Source organism: Hylobates moloch, unplaced genomic scaffold, assembly GCF_009828535.3.
Source record: "Hylobates moloch isolate HMO894 unplaced genomic scaffold, HMol_V3 SCAFFOLD_21, whole genome shotgun sequence".
Taxonomy (NCBI): Eukaryota; Metazoa; Chordata; class Mammalia; order Primates; family Hylobatidae; genus Hylobates; species Hylobates moloch.
The window spans coordinates 41,978,642-42,003,224 of record NW_026652296.1 but is presented as its reverse complement, the minus strand read 5'-3'; the positions used below and the strand labels follow the sequence as shown (position 1 = coordinate 42,003,224).

The window sequence follows — 24,583 nt, the reverse complement described above, 5'->3', positions numbered from 1 at the left end:
GTCCTTCCTCCGTTTTTTGGGGAAAAAAACCTGGGGGGCTCTCCTGGATGATATGCATAAACTGTAATTTGATATCCTGCTAAATTTACATGTGGAAGCAGGGTCTGTATTTGAGGAAGACCTCAGTTCATGAGCTACTGATATTATGTGCATCATGTTAGCTTAGGTGAGGTGCCCACAGGCATTGTGATTTCCAGACACTTCCATGAGTCTCACTTTCTCCACCTATGAAGTGGGAATAATTATTTCAACACATACCTACTGAGTACCTACCCTGAGCCAGCAGTGATCAGGTGCTGGAGAGGCAACGTCCACACTCTCTTTCTTTCTTGAGCAGTGTTGTGAGGTTTGAATTCAGTAACGAAGGAGAAATCATTTGGGAAACTGAATCACCGCAGAAGTAGAGGAGAGGGCAGAATGCCCTCCAGCTCTTCAGTGACCACTTCAGACACCATGTTGGTGTGGCTGGGTGCACCATGTGGCCTTGTGTGAAGGCCACTGGGCCCATGGCTTAGGCCCATGTCTTGTGTTTCGATCCATTTTCCGCCCATGGCAGCTTTGGACATTCAAGAGGCAGCATTGCCTCAGGTCCCTTCTTCAGTGCCAAGCCCCTGGAAAGAGCCACTTTGGCAGCTTGGCTTGCTGTCTGTGTCTCCCCATGGCCCCATAACGCCAGGCCCCACCTGTCATGTTTCTGCCTTCATCTTACCTGATCTGTCCATGGTGGTCAAGGCTGTTGGCCACTCCTTCCTTCCTGAAATTCTCTTTCTGCTTACCTTCCACGACACCTGCTTTCCTTGCTCTTTTCCTTCCTTTCTTGGTCCCTTCCTGAATCCTTTTCTTGATCCCTTCCTGTCTCCTCTCTGAAGGATATTGTGTTCTTCCATTCCTTCTCCCTGGTGCCCCCTCTTCTCCACCGGGAGACCCTACCCATACCTGTGTCTCCCACCTTTCCCTGTTGCTGATAACTTCCCTGAGGCTTGCTGTGGCTCTGCTTTCCCCCTCGAGGTTCCTCCACTGACATTTGCATGGGTAGAATACCTCCCTTTCTGTGCTGTGCAGGCTCTTCAAACTCAGCATGCCCCAAACAGAATGCACTGCACTGGCCCCTTCAGTGTGCTCTTTAGCCTGTGTTCTTTCTTCTGGCACCTCCAATCCCACAGTCATTGCAGCCCTGAGCCCTGTTACCTGCTCTCCGAACCTACTGTTTCCTAGTTCATGCCTTCATCTCTTGTTCATTGAAAACATGCTGTGTGGCACTCATGAGCCTATGCTTTGGGGATGGCAAATTATGTCTTCACTTGATAACCCCCAGAAGCAGATCCTGTTGTCTGTTCAATGGTGGGTGGTTCATTTGGGGGCTGGTTTCAGGAGATACTGGCAGGGGCTAGACCTCGGTGGTCTGGAGGAAGCTCTTATTGACTCAGTGGAGCTGATTGTGTCCATCTCTTCCTAATACCATTTTCAATGATGTCATGTGGGTAGCTTGGCGTTGGCTACAATGGGAATATTGACACCACAGAAGTTGGCCAGTGGCTACAAAACAGGGCTTTTCTCCCCCTTTGAGAGTTGGTTGTTAAACATTTCTCAGCATGTCACTGGGAGCAGGGAATTGAGACAGGGAAGGGGGAGCAGTTGATCAAGTGTGCTTTATCAAGAGAGCTTGATCCCACTGGGAAGAATCTAGAATCCAGCTTAGAACACACACCTCAAAGTCATCCCACTGGTGCGACGAGGAAGCCTTCGGGCAGCTAGAGGCAGAGTGGCTGGGGGTGCAGGCGGGGCTGAACAAGTGATGGCTGCTCAGGGCACCGGGCATGCAGCGTCAGCAGAGGCTGAAACCTAGCTGTGAATGATGTGTGGTTGTTATCTTTGTCTCCCCAGAGTTTGACCTCATGGACCTCATAGGGGAAGACAGAAAGTGGATGATGGGGAGGAAGCTGATGCAGGTGAATGACACTCTGACTTCCGAAGATGCCGGACTCCGGAACAGCAAGAACTGCACCGAACCAGGTAACAGTGCTGGCTACTCACGGGCAGCAGCTGTTATTTTCTCTGATTGTGGCTGAGGAAGAGCCAGCTGCTGTGTGTTTTCTTAGAATTTTAATCCAGAAAGCCTCTAAAAATGTTTAGGATGGGAGTCTAAGAAACTTTCAGGTGACATCCTAAGGGACTATTAAGTTGTGTTTTGACCTCTGTGTTCATTTTCTACTGGAGCTGGGGGTAAGTCAGAGACAGTGACACTCCTGATGCGGTACTGAGATCAGATGTGGAGGCTGGTGCTGCCAAGTGAGAAACCAAGGCAGGAGCAGAATGGGTGAGGATGTTTTGTGGTTACCTTTGCTTTGATCGCTTGGGTCCTCTTTGGCTGGTTTTTAATCAGGAACTTTGTTTCTATCACAGTAGAGACACAGGGATTGGGCCAGATCGTCACCCACGATGTTGATCTTCTTGGAAGAGGCGAATATTAATTTATTGGTTGTTAGATTTGATATCTATTATGCCATTCCCCGGAAATATATATGGAACAATTTATCTCTAATGTTACTGAACAGAAAAAGAAAACAAAGCAGATCAAAGGGAATGAGGAGCTGTGAGGACCCAGCCCACCAAGCTCAGGGACATGACAGGCATCCCTCTGGATGAATGAGGTCCCTGAAGGTTTAGACCTGGAGTTGGTAAACTTGTTCTGGAAAGGGCCAGACAGTAAATACTGTAGGCTTTGCAGGCCACATATCACGTCTGTAGTGTATTCTTAAAAGAATTTTTTATAATGCTTTATCTCACAGGTTGTACCAAAACAGGCGGTGGGATGGAGTAGGTCTGTAGCCATATTTTGCTGCTTTGACTTGGACCTCGAAGCTCTCTGGGGCTTTCGGTCCTTGCCTGGTGGGGACTTGGTCTCATGTGTGCCACTGTCAAGGGCCCAGGAGCTCAATGACATGCTGATCCTACATCCAAAGGCCTGTCTCATCTTTAGTGTCAGCACGGAAGGATAAAAACAATCTCCATTGCAGCCCAAAGAACTACAGGCTGTTGAGTACAGAAGACATGTCAGAGAATTGCAGGTCTGAGATCTATTGGGAAGATGGGTGGGAGTGCCCTTCCCACCATACTTAGACTCTTAACAATCAGCTTTCAAGCAAAGCTGAAAAGAATTAAAAATAGTTATCTGCCCTGTCTCCACCACCACCACCAAAAAAACGAAAACAAAAACAAAACACCCTACATAGTCTATATTCCTCAAGCTGGAGAATCCAAGGGTTACTGTGGCTGTTGTTCCATGCTCACAAGGAGCATTTTTCACTTGAAAGTGAAGCAGCACATGGGTAGCTACGTGAGTTAGAAACGAAAATGGGTATGAAGGGTCCAAGTGCCCCAGTGAGGGGCTGAACCACGTGTACTTTAAGAAACAGAGATTTCCAAGGACTAGCCTGAAAAGGCATGGCAGGGAAGGCACAGGTTCTGTGCCAAGAACAGATCTGGTCCTGTAGTCAAATAGTTTTCAACATCTTTCTCCAACTAATAAGCTGATTAGGATTAATCAGCTAATAGTATTAGAAAGCCCAGGTATCACTTCTGGTATGGGAAAGAATGGAATGAGACAGGACATGGTGACCAGCTCTGAGCATTAGGTTCAGCCATATGCAGAAGCAGCAAGGATGGGGGGATTCTGTTCCCTGTTGCTGGGGTGTGTTTTGGGGGCAGGTGGTTGGTCTCTCTGTGAGTGGCATTGCTCACTGCATTGGGAAATACCTTTCTCAGAGTGACAGATGTAGAAGCATAAAGCACATTCAAAGTCATTCCAAGAGTGGAAATGACTCAGCCTCACAGATAGAAAAGAAAATGTCTAGGCAGATAAAAAGAACGCGAACCCAGGACCTTCCCATGTTGGCAGGGGCCACACAGGGAAAGGGAGGAGTGGAAAGGCTTCAGGAGGAATATGGGAGGAAGCAAAAGCGAGCTGAGTCATGCTGCGAAAAGCAGGTCCAAAGGGAATATGGATCCAGGAGAGACAATCTTGATTTCCTCACCTGCAGACCAAAAGGACTGGGCATGGTTTCTGGGGCCCTTGATTCAGAACCAAATTCCACAGGGAAGATGATCATGCCTGAAACAGGAGAAGTTCTGTTCAAATCCTAACACATCAAGGGCTGGCTCAGAGCCCATGTGCTTCATGAAGCTTGCCTGGACCACCCTAGACTGCAGCATTCTTTTCTGACTGCTGCTGGTATAAAATGTCTCCACATGTGCTGTTAAATATGGACATTCAATGGCAATTTCAATTCAAATGAATTCAAACCAACTAAAATTAAATATTCAGATTCTCAGTTGCACCAACTACATGTCAAATACTCGATAGTTGGATCACAGATGACAGCACAGGTCCCAAAACGTTTCCGTCATCACAGAAAGAGCTATTGGACAGGGTGGTCAGAACTTGCAGTTGTCTTTGGATGTATCTCCTGTCTTTCCAGCCCAATTGCAAACATCTCAAGGGTATAGAGCATATATGTAAATCTGAGGGCCTTATCTCTAACCCGGGTCTTAGAGTGACACTCACCTGAAGCTGTGAACTTTGGCCAAATAGCCAGGTTCTCTGAGTCTCTGTGTGCTTCTCTGGAAGTTGACATCATCATTCTGATCTTTCATGATTGCTGTGAGAATTAGTAATAAAGTGTGGACAGCTTAGTGCCCTGGGTTTGATGGCACTGTAGTAGGAGTGTATTTGTGAATTTCCCACCCTCTGTCCTGGGGCATCATTACAGGTGGGGCACAGTGCAAGATTCCTAGAGCAACATTCTCCAGCTACTCCCTGCAGAGCGAGTCTGTCAACAGGCCACACCACAGGTAGCCCAGGTCTAAATGGACCGTCATCTAGACAGGAGGCTTCAGTACCATCTTCCCATGTAGGCAAGCCCTGAAGACCTCAGGCGTGGCAATGAGTGCCATCATCTCTGCTGCATTGACTGTTTCTAACAGGATCAGAACATTGCCACAGACACATGTGAGCCCTGGTTACCTCCATGCCCTTACCAGAATGCTGTAGAAGGTGGCTCCTCGGTCTGGACTGGACAGATATTTTATGAAAAAAGTTGAGAGCCAAAGCACCCATAAGGTCCTGATTTAGAAGCATCATTTTAATAATATTCATCTTCTCTGCCTCTAACTTGTTGTTGGGTGAAATGATTGAGCAGGACTGAGGTGAGGGCAGGGTTCCTTCTAAAACATTGTTCAGTTTTCCTTAAGAGGCCCTGGGCACAATGAATATTACTTGTGCTGGTTAAATATGGTGCTGTCTGTCCTCGAAAATCTTAAATAGAGAGGCTAGGAAGTGAGCCCTGTGGTTCCTGGACTCTCTCCCTCTCTATCTGTGATGATGTCAGTGGCAGCAGTACACTTAACAGAGCCTACGGAGCAGGCTTCCCTCTGTGCTTGGAGGAGTGAAGATTTACACAGGGACTTGAGTGTTTGGGGTGCAGTGTGTGTCCTGGCTGCCTGAGTTATGGTGGCAAGGTCACAGGCAGGAGTTAATTTGGCATTTGTCATAAAGTACACCCAGCTGCCACTTGTGATGTCATGGGACTTCTCAGACTGTGCTGTCAGAAGCCCTGGCTTTAGATGCTATTAGAGGAAGCCTGCAGATTCAGAGACTGGAGACAGAGTTACCTCTATTCTGGTTATATTCCCTGTTGGGGCGTGATTCTGGTTTGCCTCTCAGATGACCATTTCCTCACCTACAAAATAGATCTTCAACTACATTTATCCCTTCCCTTGCACAAATCGACTTATTCCAAGAAACTTCAAGAATAGAAATTCAAGAAAACTTCTTCCCCTAGACACTCTCCCATTTCCCTTAATAACTGCTGTGTTTGCAGAATTCCATGCCGTACCTCAAGCCTTCCTCAACTCCCTCTCCCCTCCTCCCCTTCCCTCTCCCCTGCCTTCTCCCTTTCTCTCTGTCTGAAAACCAGGAGCACAGAGTGCCCAGTTTTGGTGCCAGAGAAAGCCCAGGGTGCTGTCTTCTTATGACAGCTGCTACTTTAAGGGTATATTACTTTATACATTTTCTGCTTTCAAAAAAATGGCACTGGGCGCGGTGACTCACGCCTATAATCCCAGCACTTTGGGAGCCCAAGGCGGGTGGATTACTTGAGGCCAGGAGTTCAAGACCAGCCTGGACAACATGGTGAAACCCCATCTCTATAAAATGTACAAAAGTTAGCCAATTGGGGTGGCATGAGTCTGTGGTCCCGTTAGTCGGGGGGCTGAGGTGGAAGGATCGACTGAACCTGGGAGATGGAGGTTGCAGTGAGCTGAGATCACTCCACTGCACTCCAGCCTGGGTGACAGAATGAGACCCTGTCTCAAAAAAAAAAGGTATTTTTCCTTTGCCCCTTGAAGACCTAGTTTTGGTGGAAATTTGTGATTTTTTTTTTTTTTTTTTTACCTTCAGAACTGCATGAACAAGACTGATCTCTGGGCTCCAACTTTTCTTTGCAATTGTTCCAGCTCTCTGTGAATTTTTAAGGTTGTTTTCTTAGCCTGACACTGCCGATTTCATCTGAAGCCTGGAAACATTTTTTTTTCCTTTTGGCAAGTAACACTTGAAATTGTTTACTCAGATGACCTATTAAGAGAAATTTAACTTTGAATAAATTTGATCCATGGAAAATTAAGTTAGCTAAATGTAATATTGAAGATGGTAGACAACTGTAGCAGAAATGAATTCTTTGTAATATTTATTTGTGCACTTTGCAGAATTTTATTTATATACTTTGCAGTCTGTCTCCAGAAAAATATATCATCTTCTGGTTTTTGGTTCCTTGATATTTTAAGGAAATGAGTTTTTCCTCAGAGTGCTTTTTTCGAATAAACTTTGAAAGAAGGAAAATATTTAAAATGATGGCCTTTGGTGTGGGCTTCACTGCGAGATCGCTGGATTTCCCTTGATAAAGGATCATCCCAATCTGTCTGGCTTAGCTGGGCCTAAGGCCTCGAAAGGTGAAGAGGACGCTTGGCCTGTGTTTCAAGACCAAAGTCAGGCTGGCAGGGCACTGCCCTATGGGAATGGCCAGGAGTGCCTACAGGTCAGGTGTTGACTGGCCCGAAGCCCACAGTTAGCAGTTAAATGTGAGCTGCAGTTGACGAGGGAAACCGGGAAGTCTATATGAGAGAAGCAACAGGAGGGGAGGTTCAAGGGGTGCCTGTGGTCCATAAACAAGAACTGGAGCCCAGGCACAGACCAGCAAGCAGAAAACATGAGTTCAGGGTACTGGCCATGAATAGTGTCAGGATCCCGCTGTTTGGGGTTTAAACTGTAACATCAGAGTGGGCTGGTTTAAAATCACAGGGCTGGACATGACCAGTCTACAAAGCATGATAGGGCCAACATTCTCATCTTTTACATGAAAAAAACAAGAACCAGAGGGGATAAACAACCGCCCAAGGTCACAGGGCTTGTCAGAAGTGACATAGGACCATCCAACACCCGTGCAGTGCTCAATACCCATTAATAATTGAATAGAAAATCTGAGGTCTGCGCAATCTAGAGTAGCACTGTCCAGTAGGAACGTGATGTGAGCTACAAGTGTAATTTTAAATTTTCTATTGGATACACTACAAAAGTACAAAGAAACAGGTGAAATTAATTTTAATAATATATTTTATTTGACCAAATGCTTCCAAAATACTAGAAATGACAAATTGCAATTAGGTTAGTGTGGTTATTGCTGAACCCAAGAAAGAACTAAGCTTAAAGACTTAAGATTCATCTGTACATTATTTCACTAGCTTACGTAACTTGAACTTCTTTCTGAAGTTGTAATTCTCATAATGATTCAAATCATAGCTGTTGATATTCTTAAGTGGAACAGATTTGGAACTAATGTGATCTGCTTTTTAATTTGTGTCAAATTGTTTACTGAATTATTTAGATAGGGTAATAGTAGCTGCTGTAACAGATTTCTGTGTTAACACAAGAGAAGTTTATTTCTCATGGAATGTTCTAGTTTATAGTTGCACCTGTTGCAAGAAGGGGTCCATGGACTCCAGAGCCTTCTATCTTTAGGCCTTTCCCTCCTCAGCTTGGCTTCCAAGGTTGCTGTGCTTCTTTGCATTAAGGGGAAAGAGCATGGAGGATTTGGGGTAGCAGGGTTTTATGGACTAGATGCTCACCGATGCTCACATTCCATTGGCAGAGCTCAGTCACATGACAACTTCTAACCTCAAGGGAGGCTGGCCCATGTACATTAGTGGAATGTAGAAAGAAGAAGAAACAGGTTTGGTGAACTGCTAGCTAGTCTCCGCTACATTAATTTCCCCCAAACTTGTTTTTTCTGAAAAAGCAAATTTCCCAATTTTTCTTTATGCTTATCTCATTTTCAAAAGCCAAATACCACCATTATAGAAAAAATCATAACCCAAATTTATGTCTGCCAAGGCTGGCTATAGCTCTTGCTTTAATCTTCATAATTCTTCCCTCATCAAGTGAAACAATTTGATTCTCTTTTCACCTTGTGGGGGTCATCAGCAAGGTAGAAATTGTCCCAGTGGTGCCATTTGCAAATTGCATCTTTTCTTTGGTAATAAAAGAACCCTGGGAATAATAATGAATGCTTTTGTATAGATGAAGTCATTTGGCAATTGTGTGGAAAGAACTTGGGTTCTGGAGTAAATCCTAAATCCCAATTCCATCACTTTCGGCCTATGTGATGCCAAGTGGCTTCCTAAATTATTTGGACCTCATTTCCACCCTCTGTAAAATGCAAATTAAGTTGCCTTCTTCCCAGGCTTGTGGTAGTCATTCAGTGAAGTAAGCTTTGCAGAGCAGCTGCAAATCATAGTATGTGCTTAATAAATTGTAGCCATATTATCTTTGCTACCAGAAATACAGTGGAAGGTAGACTGATGGAGATCATTTATAGGGAGTTTACCACTCTGCAGGCACATTAGAATTTGTGGGATTAAGATCGTTTTAATGATGAATAGATTATTTAGTGTCATTCAGCAACAATACCACATTCTTACAGGTTGGGCTGCGTGTAGGAGACATACAGTGATATTAACTACGAGGCTTCTGACTAATAAGTTTCTGGCCTAGGAGTCCACTATGTAAACAAACAGGATGAAATAGGGAGTAGAGGATTTTCTACTTTATACTAATGAAGAGTTTAAAAGTCTCAGGCTGTAGCAGAAAGGGTCAGACACTATTTGTTTTTTTCTAGCTTTGACATCCCTTTAGGGCATTTTTATTGAGGCATTTTTTAAAACACTTTTCTTTAAAAGCAGCCCAGGCAGCCTAATTTTGTGAGTGGTGTCTGGAATCTTTCTGAAACACAGGTAAAGGATGATAAAACTCTGCTCTTAGATGCAGAGATTTTGTGGATCTCTTTGTAAAGTACTTTAGACATTGCAAAGCATTTTCACATTCATTAGCTCATTGGAACATGTTTGGCCCTTGGAACAAATACCTCAAGGTCAGGAAAAACGGTATTATGATGCCCAGTTGATAGATTAGTTAGTCTGAGAGCAAAGCAAGTTGAGTTAAAGAACTGAGAATTCAGTCATAAATGCAAAAACAGGCATAGGGATTATGGTTTCTAGTGGCTTCTGAACCCTTTTCCTCTAAGCCAGGGCTCAACAAACAAGAGCCCTTGGCCACAGGGGGCCTGTCGACTGTATTTGTGAATAAAGTTTTATTGGAACACAGCCACACACATCCATTTATGTGTTTCTATGGCAACTTTTGCTCTATGAAGGCTGAGTTGAGTAGTTGCAACACAGACCACAGGGCTTGAAAAGCCTAAAATATTTATTCTTGGTCCTTTACAGAAATGTTTGCTGCTGCCCCTGGTTCCAGGCTCTGTGACAGTTGCCTCATGTGCTCTGCAGGGGAGGTTGAGGCAGGAATGACATTTCCAAGGTCCTCTCTACTCTCCCTGATCCTTCCCCCGGGTACTGCCCGCGCCATATTGCATATTTTTAATGTCACCCCTGGGCTGGGGGTCTGTGATTCAGGTACTCTCTCCTCCTCCTGCCCCCACCCTCTGGCAATCAAAAAACTCCAATATTTTTCCTTTCATATGTTAGGGATCTGTTTAAAATTTTATTTGAAGAGTAAAAGTTTACCTCCTAAAAGAGCTTGAAACCACAGGCCTGGAACACCCCTTGCTCCAGAGCATCTGGGTCTCCAGACCGTTCACATTCCACCTTGGAGAGTAAGTTTAAATAGGTACATGTCTAGGCTATCCTACGGATGCTTCTGAGGTTCCTGATAGAGTGTGAATCCCATTTCTTTTGGCTGAAATGTCTATAATAGAACAATAAAATCCTTGAATTAAAGATTAGCAGCCTTTTTTAGAAGCTGACTCAGAACAAAATGGATTTGGGCCCAGCCCAGTGGCTCATCCATCCCTGTCAAAACCTTTGTGCCAGGAGCTCAGCCTGGCTCCCCAGCCCTGGGCTTGCAGGAGACCTCAGTGCCCACTCAGGGTCCACGTTGTTGGGATCAGGGACACTGGTATAAAAAAAAAAAAAGGCAACAAGCTGCAGACCCCTGGGACAGGCCACTCTGGAAGGAGCAAAGGACTGGGTCCAAAGAGCAGGCTGGACTCAGTGAAGCTTCTGTGACCTCAGTTGATAAATGGGCGCTCACAGTACCCACCCTGTCTTGGGGTCATGAGGGAGCCTTTCAGATAGGTAAGGAGAGGCCACATTTTGTAATTGTAGGTACTTCTGAGCAGAGTGAGGGATGTAGGGCCTGGGCACCATAGGCCTAGGGAGGACCCATGAGCTGTGGGACCCTGGACCAGCCACGTAATCTCTCAAAGCCTTGGTTTCCTTCCCTGAGAAGTGGGAATCATTCATGGGTTGGTGGAATAAAGCGTGTCAAGTCTTTAACACACAGCCATTGCTCAGTCCCTGAGTGGATGCCCATTTTCCAAGCACCCTCTTTGCAACAGTCCTGAGGGGTCCTGCACACAGAGTCTCAGCTTGTCACACTTAGGAGATTGTGGTTATTATTCATGCTGCTGATTCCTTTCTCTGGTTTTTAGGGCATGGGAGTTTTCTACTATGGGAGGCAGGTAAAATGAATCTGACAGGCACTAATACTACAAAAACCCAGGTGGAAAGTAAAAATAGTCTTAGTTGTCAAAGCACAGGAGCCAGTCACACGAACAGCCTGTCAGTATCAGGGTAAGCCTCCCCGTGGAGCTTTTCCTGGGGAACGGGAATTCCACTTCTGCTGAAATCTCATTGACTTGCCCTAGGTAAATTTATAGAAAAATCACGGATGATGGGGATTTTGGTCTGTAGGCCGAGTATGCAGGCTGGGTGTGTAGAATGGATAGCAGTGGTTGCAGGGATGAGGTTGAGAGGCAGAAGCAGGTTGGAAAGGAGGGCTTGATCTGCACTTGACTCTGACCTTTTTGTCGTAGTCTGCTCGGGCTGCTAAAACAAAATGCCATAGACTGAATGTCGTCAAAACAACAGAAATTTATTTCTTACAGTTCTGGAAGCTGGAAGTCCAAGGCCAAGGCACTGGCAGATTCAGTGTCTGGTGAGGACCTGTTTCCTGGTTCATGGTTAGCGCCTTCTCACTCTGTCCTCACACTGAGGAAGGTGCAAGGGAGCCCTTTGGAGTCTCTTTTATAGATTTAGGAATCCTATTCTTAATCACCTTCCCAAAGGTCCTACCTCCTAATCACCTTGCCAAAGGTCCTACCCCCTGCCTTGGGGGCTAGGAATTTAACATGAGAATTTGGGGGGAACATAAGCATGAAGACCATAGCACCCTTGCATCCATAGGACCATTGAGGTGGGAGGCTGCCCTTTGGACAATGTCTTTCCATATTCCAGCAACACAGTTTCCCCACTGCCTGCTCCATTTTAACCACAAATACTAGGCCAATTTATTAACTTGAGTTATTTAATACTGAATTTAAAGGAAGGAAAGTTGTAACGCAGCTGCACCTCTCCACTCTCAGCCATTTTTATCCAATCGCCCTGGTTTCATGCAGGACATTGGCCCCTTTGTGGAATCATTTTGTGTTCGTGGCTCCGAAAAGGATGTTTCCCGGCCAGGCATGGTGGCTCGTGTCTGAAATCCCAGCACTTTGGGAGGCTGAGGTGGGTGGATCATCTGAGGTCAGGAGTTCAAGACCAGCCTGGCCAACATGGTGAAACCCCATCTCTACTAAAAATACAAAAATTATCTGGGTGTGGTGGCAGGCACCTGTAATCGCAGCTACTTGGGAGGCTGAGGTATGAGAATCGCTTGAACCCGGGAGGTGGAGGTTGCAGTGAGCTGAGATGGCACCACTGCATTCCAGCCTGGGCGACATAACAAAACTTCGTCTCAAAAAAAAAAAAAAAAAAAAGGATATTTCCTTTAAGGATGCCCAAGCAAAATTACTCAGTGCCTGGCTCTGCTTAGTGGTTCTCAGGGGGACAGAATTCCTCAGTAATTCCTATTATAAATATAGAATTATTGTCCCATCAGTGCCACAATTTGATGTGCTGTTTATTTAAAATTATGATTCCTCTGTCTCCTCATTCAGTCTCAAGAATCTTGCCTTTAGGTCCAGTGGGCCCTTGGTATCCATGGGGGATTGGTTCTAGGACACCCCCCACCTCGGATATCAGAATGCACGGATCCTCAAGTCCCTGATATAAAATGGCATAGCATTTGCATATAACCTATGCACATCCTCCCATACACTTTAAATCATCTCTAGGTTGCTTATAATACCTAATACCTAATACAATGCCTATACATCACTTCATTTACGCAGATTCAATGTAGTACTTGGGATGTGGCAAATTTAAGTTTTGCTTTTTGGAACTTTGTGGAATTTTTTTCCAATTATTTTTTAACAGAAAACTCTAGCATTTATTCATAAAATCTATAAATCATTTATTCATAAAATCTATAAATGGAAATCAAACCATTTTAATTGATTACTCTGGTCAAAATTACTTTTAATCAATAAACACTTTTTGTCTTTAAAGAAAAAATTTAATTGTATTTTATTTTAAGTTCTGGGATACATGTGCAGGATATGAAGGTTTGTGCTTTGGTGGTTTGCTGCACCTATCAACCCATCACCTAGGTATTAAGCCCCACATGCATTAGCTATTTATCCTCATGCTCTTTCTCCCCCTTCTCCCCAACAGGCCCCAGTGTGTGTTGTTCCCTTCCCTGTTTCCATGTGTTCTCATTGTTCAGCTCCCACTTACATGTGGGAACATGCAGTGTTTGGTTTTCTGTTCTTGCATTAGTTTTCTGAGGATAATGGCTTCCAGCTCCATCTATATCCCTGCAAAGGACACTATCTCATTCCTTTTTATGGCTGCATAGTATTCCATGGTGCATATGTACCACATTTTCTTTATCCAGCCTGTCATTGATTGGCATTTGGATTGATTCCATGTCTTTGCTATTGTGAATAGTGCTGCAATGAATATATGCATGCATGTGTCTTTATTGTAGAATTACTTATATTCCTTTGGATATATACCTAGTAATGGGATTGCTGGGTCAAATGGTATTTCTGTTTTTAGGTCTTTGAGGAATTGCCACACTGTCTTCCACAATGGTTGAACTAATTTACATTCCCACCAACAGTGTAAAAGTGTTTCTATTTCTCCACAGCCTTACCAGCATCTATTTTAACAATAAATAGCTGTTGTTTCTTAACTTTTTAATAATTGCATTCTGACTGGCTTAAGATTGTATCTCACTGTGGTTTTTATTTGCATTTCTCTAATGATCAGTGATGTTGAGCTTTTGTTCATATGTTTGTTGGCTGCACAAATGTCTTCTTTTGAGAAGTGTCTGTTCGTGTCCCTTGCCCAACTTTTAATGGGGTTGTTTGTTTTTTTTCTTGTACAATTTTTTTAAGTTCCTTGTAGAATCTGGATATTAGAATCATTTCCTGAGACTTTGCTGATGTTGCTTGTCAGCTTAAGAAGCTTTTGGGCTGAGACCATGGGGTTTTCTAGATATAGGTTCATGTAATCTGCAGAGACAGTTTGACTTCCTGTCCTCCTATTCAAATACCCTTTATTTCTTTCTCTTTGCCCTGGCCAGAACTTCCATTACTATGTTGAATAGGGGTGGTGAGACAGGGCATCCTTGCCTTGGGCCAGTTTTTGAGGGGAATGCTTCCAGCTTTTGCCCATTCAGTATGATATTGGCTGTGGGTTTGTCATAAATGGCTCTTATTATTTTAAGGTATGTTCCATCAATACCTAGTTTATTGAGAGTTTTTAACATGAAGAGATGTTGAATTTTATTGAAGGTCTTTTCTGTGTCTATTGAGATAATCATGTGGTTTCTGACTTTATTTCTGTTTATGTGATGAATTACATTTATTGATTTGCATATGTTGAACCAGCCTTGCATCAGGGATGAAGCTGAATTGATCGTGGTGGATAAACTTTTTGATGTGCTGCTGGATTCAGTTTGCCAGTATTTTACTGAGGATTTTTGCATCAATGTTCATCAGGGATATTGGCCTTAGGTTTTTTGTTGTTGTTGTTGTATCTCTGCCAGGTTTTGGTATCAGGATGATGCTGGCCTCATAGAATGAGTTAGAGAGAAGTCCCTCCTTCTCAATTGTTTGGAATAGTTTCAGAAGAAATGGTACCAGCTCCTCTTTGTACCTCTGGAAGAATTCAGCTATAAATCTGTCTGGTCCTGGGCTTTTTTTGGTTGGTAGGCTATTTATTACTGTCTCAATTTCAGAACTTGTTATTGGTCTATTCAGGGATTCAACTTATTCCCGGTTCAATCTTGGGATGGTGTATGTGTCCAACAATTTATCCATTTCTTCTAGATTTTCTAGTTTATTTGCCTAGAGGTGTTTATAGTATTCTCTGACAGTTGTTTGTATTTCTGTGGGATCAGTGGTGATATCCCCATTATCATTTTTTATTGTGTCTATTTGATTCTTCTCTCTTTTCTTTATTAGTCTAGCTAGTGGTCTTTTTTTTTTTTTCAAAAAAAACAGCTCCTGGATTCATGGATTTTTTGAAGGGTTTCTCATGTCTCTGTCTCCTTCAGTTCCACTGTGATCTTGGCTATTTCTTGTCTTCTGCTAGCTTTGGGGTTTGTTTGCTCTTGGTTCTCTAGTTCTTTTAGTTATGATGTTAGGGTGTTGATTTAAGATCTTTCTAGCTTTTCGATATGGTCATTTAGTGTTATATATTTCCCTCTTAACACTGCTTTAGCTAAAGAATCAATTCAACAAGACGAGCTAACTATCCTAAATACATATGCACCCAATACAGGAGCACCCAGATTCATAAAACAAGTTCTAAGAGATCTACAAAGAGACTTAGACTGCCACACAATAATAGTGGGAAACTTTAATACCCCACTGTCAATATTAGGCCATTGAGACAGAAAATTAACAAAGATGTTCAGGACCTGAACTCAGCTCTGGATCAAGTGGACCTGATAGATATCTACAGAGCTTTCCACCTAAAAACAACAGATTATACATTCTCCTTGGAGCTACATGGCACTTACTTTAAAATCAATCACATAATTGGAGGTAAAACACTTCTCAGCAAATGCAAGAGAACTGAAAACATACAAACAGTCTCTCAGACCGTGGCTCAAATTTTCCAAATATTTTTTATCCACAATTGGTTGAATTCACAGATGCAGAACCCATGAATACAGACAGCCAGCTGTATTTTCTTCTCCAGCATTTTATTATGAACATTTGGAAACATATAGAAAAGTAGAATGAATTTTATACTGAATGCATATAGACCCAGCACCTAGGTTCTATAGTTTACATTTTACTATACTGGCTGTTATCACATGTTTATCCCTCTACCCAACCCTGTGGCCATCCATCAATCCATGCTATTTTACTAGACTTCAAAGTAATTTCAGAAGTCACCCCATTCCCTCTCACATGTGTTGCTAAGTCATGTATATCATTAGCTAAAGTTTATCACTTGTTACCCTTCTACTTTCGGTTACGTTTATACGCATGATGTGCACAAGTTTTGAGTTGCATCTATGAGTTCTGTCATATAGTAAACCTTTGCACCCTGCCTCTGTCAAGGTATAGGACATACCATCATCCCAGGAAGTTCTCTCTTGCCCCTTCTCAGGAACCCCAGCTCAGCATACCCCATACAACTACTCTTCTGATAACACCATAGATTAGTTTGTGCCTGTTCTAGAACTTCATGTGCATGAATCCCACAATATATGCTTTTGGGTGTAAGGCTTCTTAGCACTTTGTTTTTGAGATTCATCCATGTATTTGTGTGTAGGCACATTCTGGACACTTACACATCCTCATATACATACATGTAGATACACATCTGTACATATTGATGACATATACACCATGACAGACTTTCCAGGTAAATGTTAATTTGTTGCATGTATTTCTCTTCAGGAAATGCCTTGTAGATTTTAGTCATTTTTCTTAGACACTTATTTAGGTCAACTTTTAAAGAGACTTTTGTGAAAAATGGAAACTTAGAGCTTTGGTTGACCACAGAAAGTAACTTAACAAGGGCCAGTTGTCCCTAATATCCCTCTCACTTCCCTCCAAAGCAGAACCATGAACTGGACTCAGAAATCTTATGCTAGGAAGGGAAGGGAAGAAGGAAGGGAGGAGGAGGTATCCCTAGTCCTTGGGTCTTATAACCATTCACACCTTTCAGGTGTAACACTGCACATTCAGCTATGACAGTAAGTGGGAGGAGAGAAGCTAAGAAGGTAGGAGAATGGTCTGATTTGCTGAGTAAACAGCCCTGTTTTTCTGTAGTGGAAGCTGCTTCCAGTGGCCAGCAGCCTCCTCATTACAAACACAGCATCAGAGAGAGAGAAAATAATTCCTTCTTCAAGTACCTTTATTGGGAAATGGATGCCTGGAATAGATGTAGGGATACGAGGCCCCCTGCCTGAACACGGGAGTTACATGTGTCAGGGTCTTTGAAAGGAATCCCATCATCATTTTTTCCAACAAACTCTGTCCCAGCAGAACCCTTCATTGGTGTGGATCCTCATTTGTTTCTTTGTGGTTCTTTTTTATGTGTTGTTGGTTCATGACACACAAGTTGATTTGGGGTGGGTAACTTGAGATGCATAAATGATATGTACAGCAGTGGCACACCCTTGGTGATCATTAATATGTTGCTCTGCCATCAAGTGCCCTGCTAAGTTCTTGTTCCCCAGAAGCAGATTCTAAGACAAGGTTGTGGGTGTGGGTAGTTTATTTAGGAGTTGATCCCAGGAAACAACAGTAGAGGATGGGGAAGTGAGACCAGGAAGGAAAGATGAAGCTCAAAACAGGTCAAAAAAGAAAGAAAAAGAAAAAAAAATAGAAGGAACTGAAAAGAAGATTCTGCCTAAGTTCCTTCTGCAAGAAAATAGAAGCTTTACTCACAAGGGTTCCCTTTGCCAGGCAGATCTTTTTATTTTGCAAATCAATGAAATGGTTGGTATCATTCCCAATTACCACTGTGAGCAACTCAGTTTAACCTGGCTGGGGTCCCCAGGATACAATGTAGATCACATACCTCAGAGTTCTCCCTTCAAGGGGTGAGGGAGCTGGGGTATTTATACACCACTTCCACCAGTCATGGGTTAGGGACTGTTCCCAGAAGTGTCAATGCCTTGGCACATCCAGCCTGCCCCTCACACAGGAAAAGCAGTCCCCATGGCCGAAGACAGCCTTCAGGTAAAAGAGTGCAGGTGCTGGCAGTTGGAAGTTGGGCCATTGTGGGTGAGGGGAGAAAAGCCAGCACTGACAGTCATTGCTAAGCTCCCACATTCCCCCAACTACATGATTTCAATGTTGTTGAATTGGCGTGGAAAGCTCATCTTGACCCAGAAGACCACATAACAGTTCTTCCCCTTCGTGTGTGTGTGTGTGTGTGTGTGTGTGTTTTCATCTTGCTAAGTCCCGGCACTCAACTTCAGCCCATTATTTTTCACTGCCTCGTAACATGTGTTTGTACAAGTGCTGACTGCTGGCAAGCCATCCTGCCACAGCAGTGGGCTCAGCTGAATGGGTGATCTGAGGAGGCATTTCAGGCCTAGGTCTAGAATGAGAGGAAAAACATTTCTTCTTTCCTCATTCATCTTTTACCACCTCCGTCCATGTGTCAGACTTCTGGGGACTCCAGGGAAGCTCGAAACAGGTCAATTTTTTTTTTTTAAAAGAGAGCCAATAAGAAAATTTTGCCTAAACTCCTTGTACAAGAAAATAGAGGCTTTACTCACAAGGGTTCCCTTCACCTGGCCTGATCTTTTTATTTTGCAATACAAAAGTAAAAGAGTTATTTCTAAAAGTGTTGCTGGGGCCTGAGGCCTGGAACTTATGTAAATACAGAGAGGAGACTCCATTTGAGTCCTGAGTAGAAGTTAGGAGATGTGGTATCAGCACAGAAGCACAATCTGTTCTGGAGGCTTTGACCTGTGTGTTATTTTAGGGGCATACACTGGCTTTCCTTGCTTCAGAGTCAAAAGAAAATGGAATTATATCCACAGGCAACTGGTTAATCCCTCACTGGGCTCTACCTTGTGTGAAATGGAATTTGTATTTCACACAAAATCTTTGAAAGTGACTCAATATGTTTAAAGCCAGGAACGCTGTGGCCCTGGCATTCAGGTCTTCCGTGATTTCTTATTTCCAGAGCCTCCCAAATGTGGACACATCCAATTCAGTGATGCTCCTTAGCCCAAAGCCAGGCACAATGAGAGGTAATTCCTGCTCTGGGAAGTGATGTATGGATTCCTCAAAGGCGATGGAGTACAGTTTCTAAAGGAAAGGTTGTACCTGTGGTCTTCTAAAACATGCTCACAAGTACTTTGATATTTCTCTTATAGGAAGTGACTCTGATTCCCCTTTCCTTGAATATGGCTGGCCTCTGTGACTCCCCTCTAACTGATATATTATAGCAGAAGTCATGTGCCTTCCAAAGCTGGGTCATAAAAGCAACACAACTTCCACCCAGCTCTCTCCCTTTGAACCTGGCCGCCATGTTGGGAGGAAGCCCAGGCATAATGGATGACCCCAGCTGAGGTCCTAGCTGACAGGCAGCATCAACAACCAGAGGTGTGAGTGAAGACACTTCCTAGGTGACCACATCCTCAGTCACCACCTGACTGCAACCACTTGAGAATTTCTGAGTGAGAACTATCTAACTGAGGCTAGTCACACCCAGAACCAGGAGACATAATGACAAGAAAAGAATGCTGCTGTTTTGTGCTGCCAGTGTGGGCTGGTTTGTTATGCAGCCACAGTGACTGATACACACATATGCTCATTGTCACGCAGCTAAAGAACTTCTGGGGCTCATAAACGATCTCCACCGTCCATCACTCACTTCCTTCCTTTGGTGCAATGACTGACTCGCTTCTTGACTCTCAGGAAATCAGTGTCTGGGGAGAAGAGACAAGGAGGGGTGTCTCCCTCTGATTCCTGGAGTCTTCAGCTTGCTGCCAAGTTTTGTGACCTAGAGGCAGGCAGGAGGTTTCCAGCTGTTTCGCCCTCAACAGGTTGGGGATTGAGGGACTGTTCACTGTCTGGCTGCGAGAAGTGGGGGTGGCAGCTGCTGCCTTTCTTCCTCCAGATGAGATCACAGTGGTGGTGGCAGCTGCCAGGAACAGTTCTCCATGTTGTCCCCACGTGCTGGGCTTCTGGCCAACATAGCACACCTAACTTGCGTTTAGGTTGTGACCTCCACACGGAGCCTCTGACCTTAGGAAGTAGTCAGTTGCAGGGTGCATGGCAATTGGCACCAGTGTCCTTTCCAATGCTTCAGTTCTGTGGAAGGCAGGTCCCTCCATGCCCAATCACAGGCCTTTCCTCTCATTTTCTCCCCTGCACCTCTCCCTGTTCAGCTTAGGATTGGATCTGCTATTTCTTCACGGGCTCTTGGGGAGAAATGTGAAAATGCATGTGAAAGGACTTTGAAAATATCCAAAGATGTTGCAAAAATGGAAGCTACTGTTAAGGGATTAGTGAGCAATTAGTGGGACAGGCTGGAGCAGGACACCTATCCAGGTGTTTCAGCTCCTCTTAAGACCGTGAGTTAGTCATAAACTCTCAACACTCAGAGACTTTAAAAAAGCATGCAGCCCAGAAATCGATAGAATGCTTGGATTTCCTTTGTAGCATCACCATAAAGTGCTCTTCTACCATGTCCTTGGTTATCCTCAGTGATGGGGAACTCATTACCACCTCCTTTTAGAGGTCTTTTATTCCATGGGCAACTGGAATTATTAACATTGTCTTCCTTGTGGCGAGCCAAACTCATTTTCCTTTGAGTTATCTTGAATTCTGTAAAGTAAGTCGTATTTCTTTTCCTCATGGCATACTTTTGAGGTCAGCTATTAAGTTCTTCCTTGTTCAGGCTTCTCTCTCTTCAGTTTTTTAGTTGCCTCTTTATGTGACATGGTTTGATGATCCCCCTCAGCATCTCCCTTCTAATTACCTTCTGGGCCAAATGCTTATCTCCTCTTCAGCTCTTAAAAATCAGCATCCTGTTATTATGTTTGAACAGCTTGTGAAAAGATCGGACCTCACTCAGCCCATGTTTAGCTGTTGGATATAATTATTTCAGATGCAAACCCAGCATTCCTAAACTAGCACTTAAAGCCCTGCATTCTCTCAAGGGACAAAGTAAAGGAACCGGGCATTTGTTGAGTGCCTCCTTGGAGCCAGGGCTGGGCTAAGGGCTTTAGCTGCAGAATCACATTAATTCTAGTAACATGCCCATGAGTCAGGCATTCCAGGAACACCCAGAAAGGGCAGGGCATACAGGAGTTAAAACTCAGCTACACCTAAGTGCTCCCTCTAACCACCTTCCTAAACTGAACTTCAGGGAAGACTCTCAAGCCGGTGGACTGTATTTCCATGAGGAATGGTCTTTGCCCTACATGTGTTAAGCCCTGTGTGGGCAGGGGCTGGTGCTGTTTTGCTCACTATTAGATCGCCAGGCTGTAGAGAGTAATTGATACTGTCTATAATGGTAATGGCATTAAATCTTTGGTGAATTAATGAACAATTGATTGAGTGAATCCATGTAACTTCTCTGTGAGAAGTTTTTAGTATTTTATCTTGAAACAACAAAAATTAATACAGAAAACTGTAAAGGAAAATATTACAAACTCCATTGTATTTATTTGCCAAATTAATAAATGCTAACATTTTTATATTTGCTTCTAATCTTTTTCCATTTATAAGAAATAAAACATTGCACATCAAGTTGACATCCTTTTTATTTGCCTTGTCAGGTCTTCTACTCCAGAAGCAACCATCATCTTTATTTGGGGAGTGGCTGGCCTGTGTTTAATATTTTTACCTCATATATAAGTATGCATAAGCACTAAATAATTGTATGTGTTTTCAAATTTAAGTAAATGTTGTTTTACTATATTAATATTTGTGATGTTCATTCCACTCATGTATTTTTGAGATCTATGTGTATACTCTACTTCATTTAACTGCTGTCTAGTATTCCACCTTATCACTTGATTTCTATTTGCTTATTCATCCCCCAGTAATCAATATGTGGGTTGTTTTCAGTTCCCTGTTGTGGGTAGTTAATATTATCCTCACCCTAAGTTTTCAAGCAAGGAAACTTAGAGTCATCCGTTAAATAACCCATTTAAGGTATCAGTTTCAATAGGTTGCAGAACCTGATAATGAACTTAGTGGTCTTTGTTTTTTTGTTTTTTTAAAAAAACTTTTATTTTAGTTTCAGTGGTGCATGTGTGAGTTTGTTACATAAGTAAACTGCATGTCGTGGGGGTTTTGTGTATAGATTATTTCATCCCCCAGGTAATAAGCATAGTACCCAATAGGTAGTTTTTCTGATCCTTCCTCTCCTCCTACTCTCCACCTCAAGTAGGCCCCAGTGTCTGTTGTTCGTCTTAGTATCCATGTGTTCTCATTGTGTAGAATATGCAGTATTTGGTTTTCTGTCCCTGTGTTAGTTTGCTTTGGATAATGGCCTCCACCTCCATCCATGTTGCTGCAAAGGACATGCTCTCGTTCTTTTCTTATGGCTGCATAGTATTCCATACTGTATATGTGCCACATTTTCTTTATCCAGTCTACCGTTGATGGGCATTTAGGTTGATTCCATGTCCTTGCTATTGTGAATAATGCTGCAATGAACATATGCATGCCTGTATCTTTATGGTAGAATGATTTATGTTCCTTTGGGTGTATACCCAATAATGGGATCGCTGGATCAAATGGTATTTCTGTTAATTTCTTTGAGGAATCACCATACTAGTTTCCACCAATGGTCTTTCTCACTGTATCACTTGTCTCCCTTCAGGAAAGGGAGTGAATTGAAGGAAATGTTGGACTGCTTTATCTTCTAAAACTCCAGAAAGGAAAATGACCATTTTTAGAGGAGACCGTAAATGTTCTATGCAAAAGGAAGTCACCTCGTGTGTTCCAAGGATGAGAAAAAACTCATACATGATAGGACGTTATCCCTCATGCTAAGTCTTGCCTTCCTATCTCCCATTTTTGTTGTCACCATTAGGCATGAACAGCGTTGTTACCAAGTCACCCTACCGTGTGGCTGCTGACTATTCACCCATGGCTTCTGAGCAATAGACAGATCAAGTGTTACAACCACCTTGAGGTCGGCCCGTGTTTCACAAAAACCAGGATGCCATGGGTGACCTTATCTCCCAGCTTCGAGGATCCAAAACTAACAAATCCCTGGAGGATGCAGCCATTTCTGTCTTTGGTTAGCATCCTTCTTTAATTTCAACGGAATATAATGTCCCCGTAGAGCAAGTTTAAACAAGTTAACATAAAAAGACCCTGATCATATCTTCCCTAGCTTCTCTTTAATACATAAGGCTTTGAATAACATTAATCAAGTTTTACAAATTTACCAAAAGATGTTCTAATTTCTGCTACAATAAAAACCTTATTTTCCCTTTTCTAGGGATGGGATGGCATCATGGTCTTTAAGCCACCTGGCTCTGTTCCTTGCTATTGAGAGGCTCAGGGGCAATTTGCGTAACTTCCTGTAGTTTCCTCATCTTTCAAAGCAGATGTTGTTGATACCTGCCTCATTGCCAGAACAAATTTACCAGAAAGCCTGAGTCTAGGAGTCCTTACTTGCAATGGCCCTTCCAAGACGTTCCATCTCATTTCCTACTTGTTAGTTTGGTAGGCTTTTTTAATAAAGAGGGTCCCCTGAGTTGATAAGCCCCGCTCCCTAAGCCCTGGCTCCACCTCCTTGTACATTGGGTTGTCGTAAGGAAGATGCACCCCTCACTGTGCCTATGGCGTCATTTGTGCCCAGTAATTGTTAGCTGTGGTTAGGTTAATTTTTTTCCCCTTCTTAAAGAACATGAATATGAAAATTTATCAACTAAAAGCCAATGGTAAAACATTTTACAAGGGGGAAAAAAGCATATGAGAAAATGCTGATTACCAACAAAAACAGAGAAAAATTGTTCCTAGAAAAGATGAAATTGTACAAGAGAGGAAAGGAGTCATGAAAAGTCTGTTCTTGAGCATCCTCAATGCCTGGCTTCTTAAATAATCTACACCCTGAAAACTTGAACGAGACTATTTTGGCCCTGTCTGAACTTTAAGACCTGATGAGTTATTTTTTTCTTTCCTTTTTGAATGCAAAGTAACAGTTGTGTTCTAAATTTAACTTTTCCTGTTGGCTGCTTGGACTTTTTGCTCACATCAGGCCCAAGTGGGATATGAGTGGCTTCCCATGAAGGATCAACTCTGCCATGGGCTGTCACATCCCTGGGGAAAAATGGTCTCAAGGGCCCTAAGGGATGAGTGGCTCTTGGATGTGTCCATTCTTTCTGTGCAGTGATGTTTTTTCCCCAGAGTTAGTTTCCTTGACATCATGTTCCTCAGCCTCCCCAGGAGTCCCCAGCATTGTCTCTTTCATGAGGAAATGTGGGAGGATGGTTGCTTCCTGTGTAATTCTGAAAGCCATTTATGGGATCTTCTTGCAGTTTCTGACCTCTTTGAATGCCTTCTCAGCACTCACTATGCCCTGGAGACCCAGACTATTTGTAATTGAGGCACCTGAACCACCAGGAGGGTAAGGGATTTGGCCAAAGGTGCATCACATGCTAAGAGTGAATGCTACGCCCTGATGGAGGGTAGAGGTGGGGTGCTGCTTCTGCTTGGACCTCCATTCTTGCTTTGCTTGAGTGTTTATACTTAGGATGTTTACACCAGGTATGACTTGTGGGGTTAAGAATGATCTCATGATATATAGACCAATGGAACAGGATAGAGAACCCAGAAATAAAGCCACATCTGGTCTTCAAAAAAGTCAACATTAACAAGCAATGGGGAAAGGACTCCTTACACGATAAACGGTGCTGGGATAAGTGGCCAGCCACATGCAGAAGAATGAAACTAGACCCCATTCTTTCACCATATACAAAAATTAACCAAGACCTCAAACTATAAAAATCCTAAAAGAAAACCTAGGAAATATCATTCTGGACATTGATGTTGGCAAAGAATTTATGACTAAGTCCTTAAAAGCAATGGCAACAAAAACAAAAATTGACAAGTGGGAT

The 24,583-nt window shown here is 43.2% G+C and overlaps 1 protein-coding gene across 2 annotated transcripts in view; it reads left to right on the top strand.

Annotated features, from left to right (window-relative positions):
• The window catches only part of SLC24A3 (solute carrier family 24 member 3), a 499,800-nt gene that overhangs the window by 66,857 nt on the left and 408,360 nt on the right, over positions 1-24,583 (top strand). For both annotated transcript variants that reach the window (XM_032142373.2, XM_032142374.1), the window contains exon 2: positions 1,885-2,013. In XM_032142373.2, the coding sequence (XP_031998264.1) occupies positions 1,885-2,013 (129 nt within the window). The remainder of the gene's footprint in view (positions 1-1,884; positions 2,014-24,583) is intronic.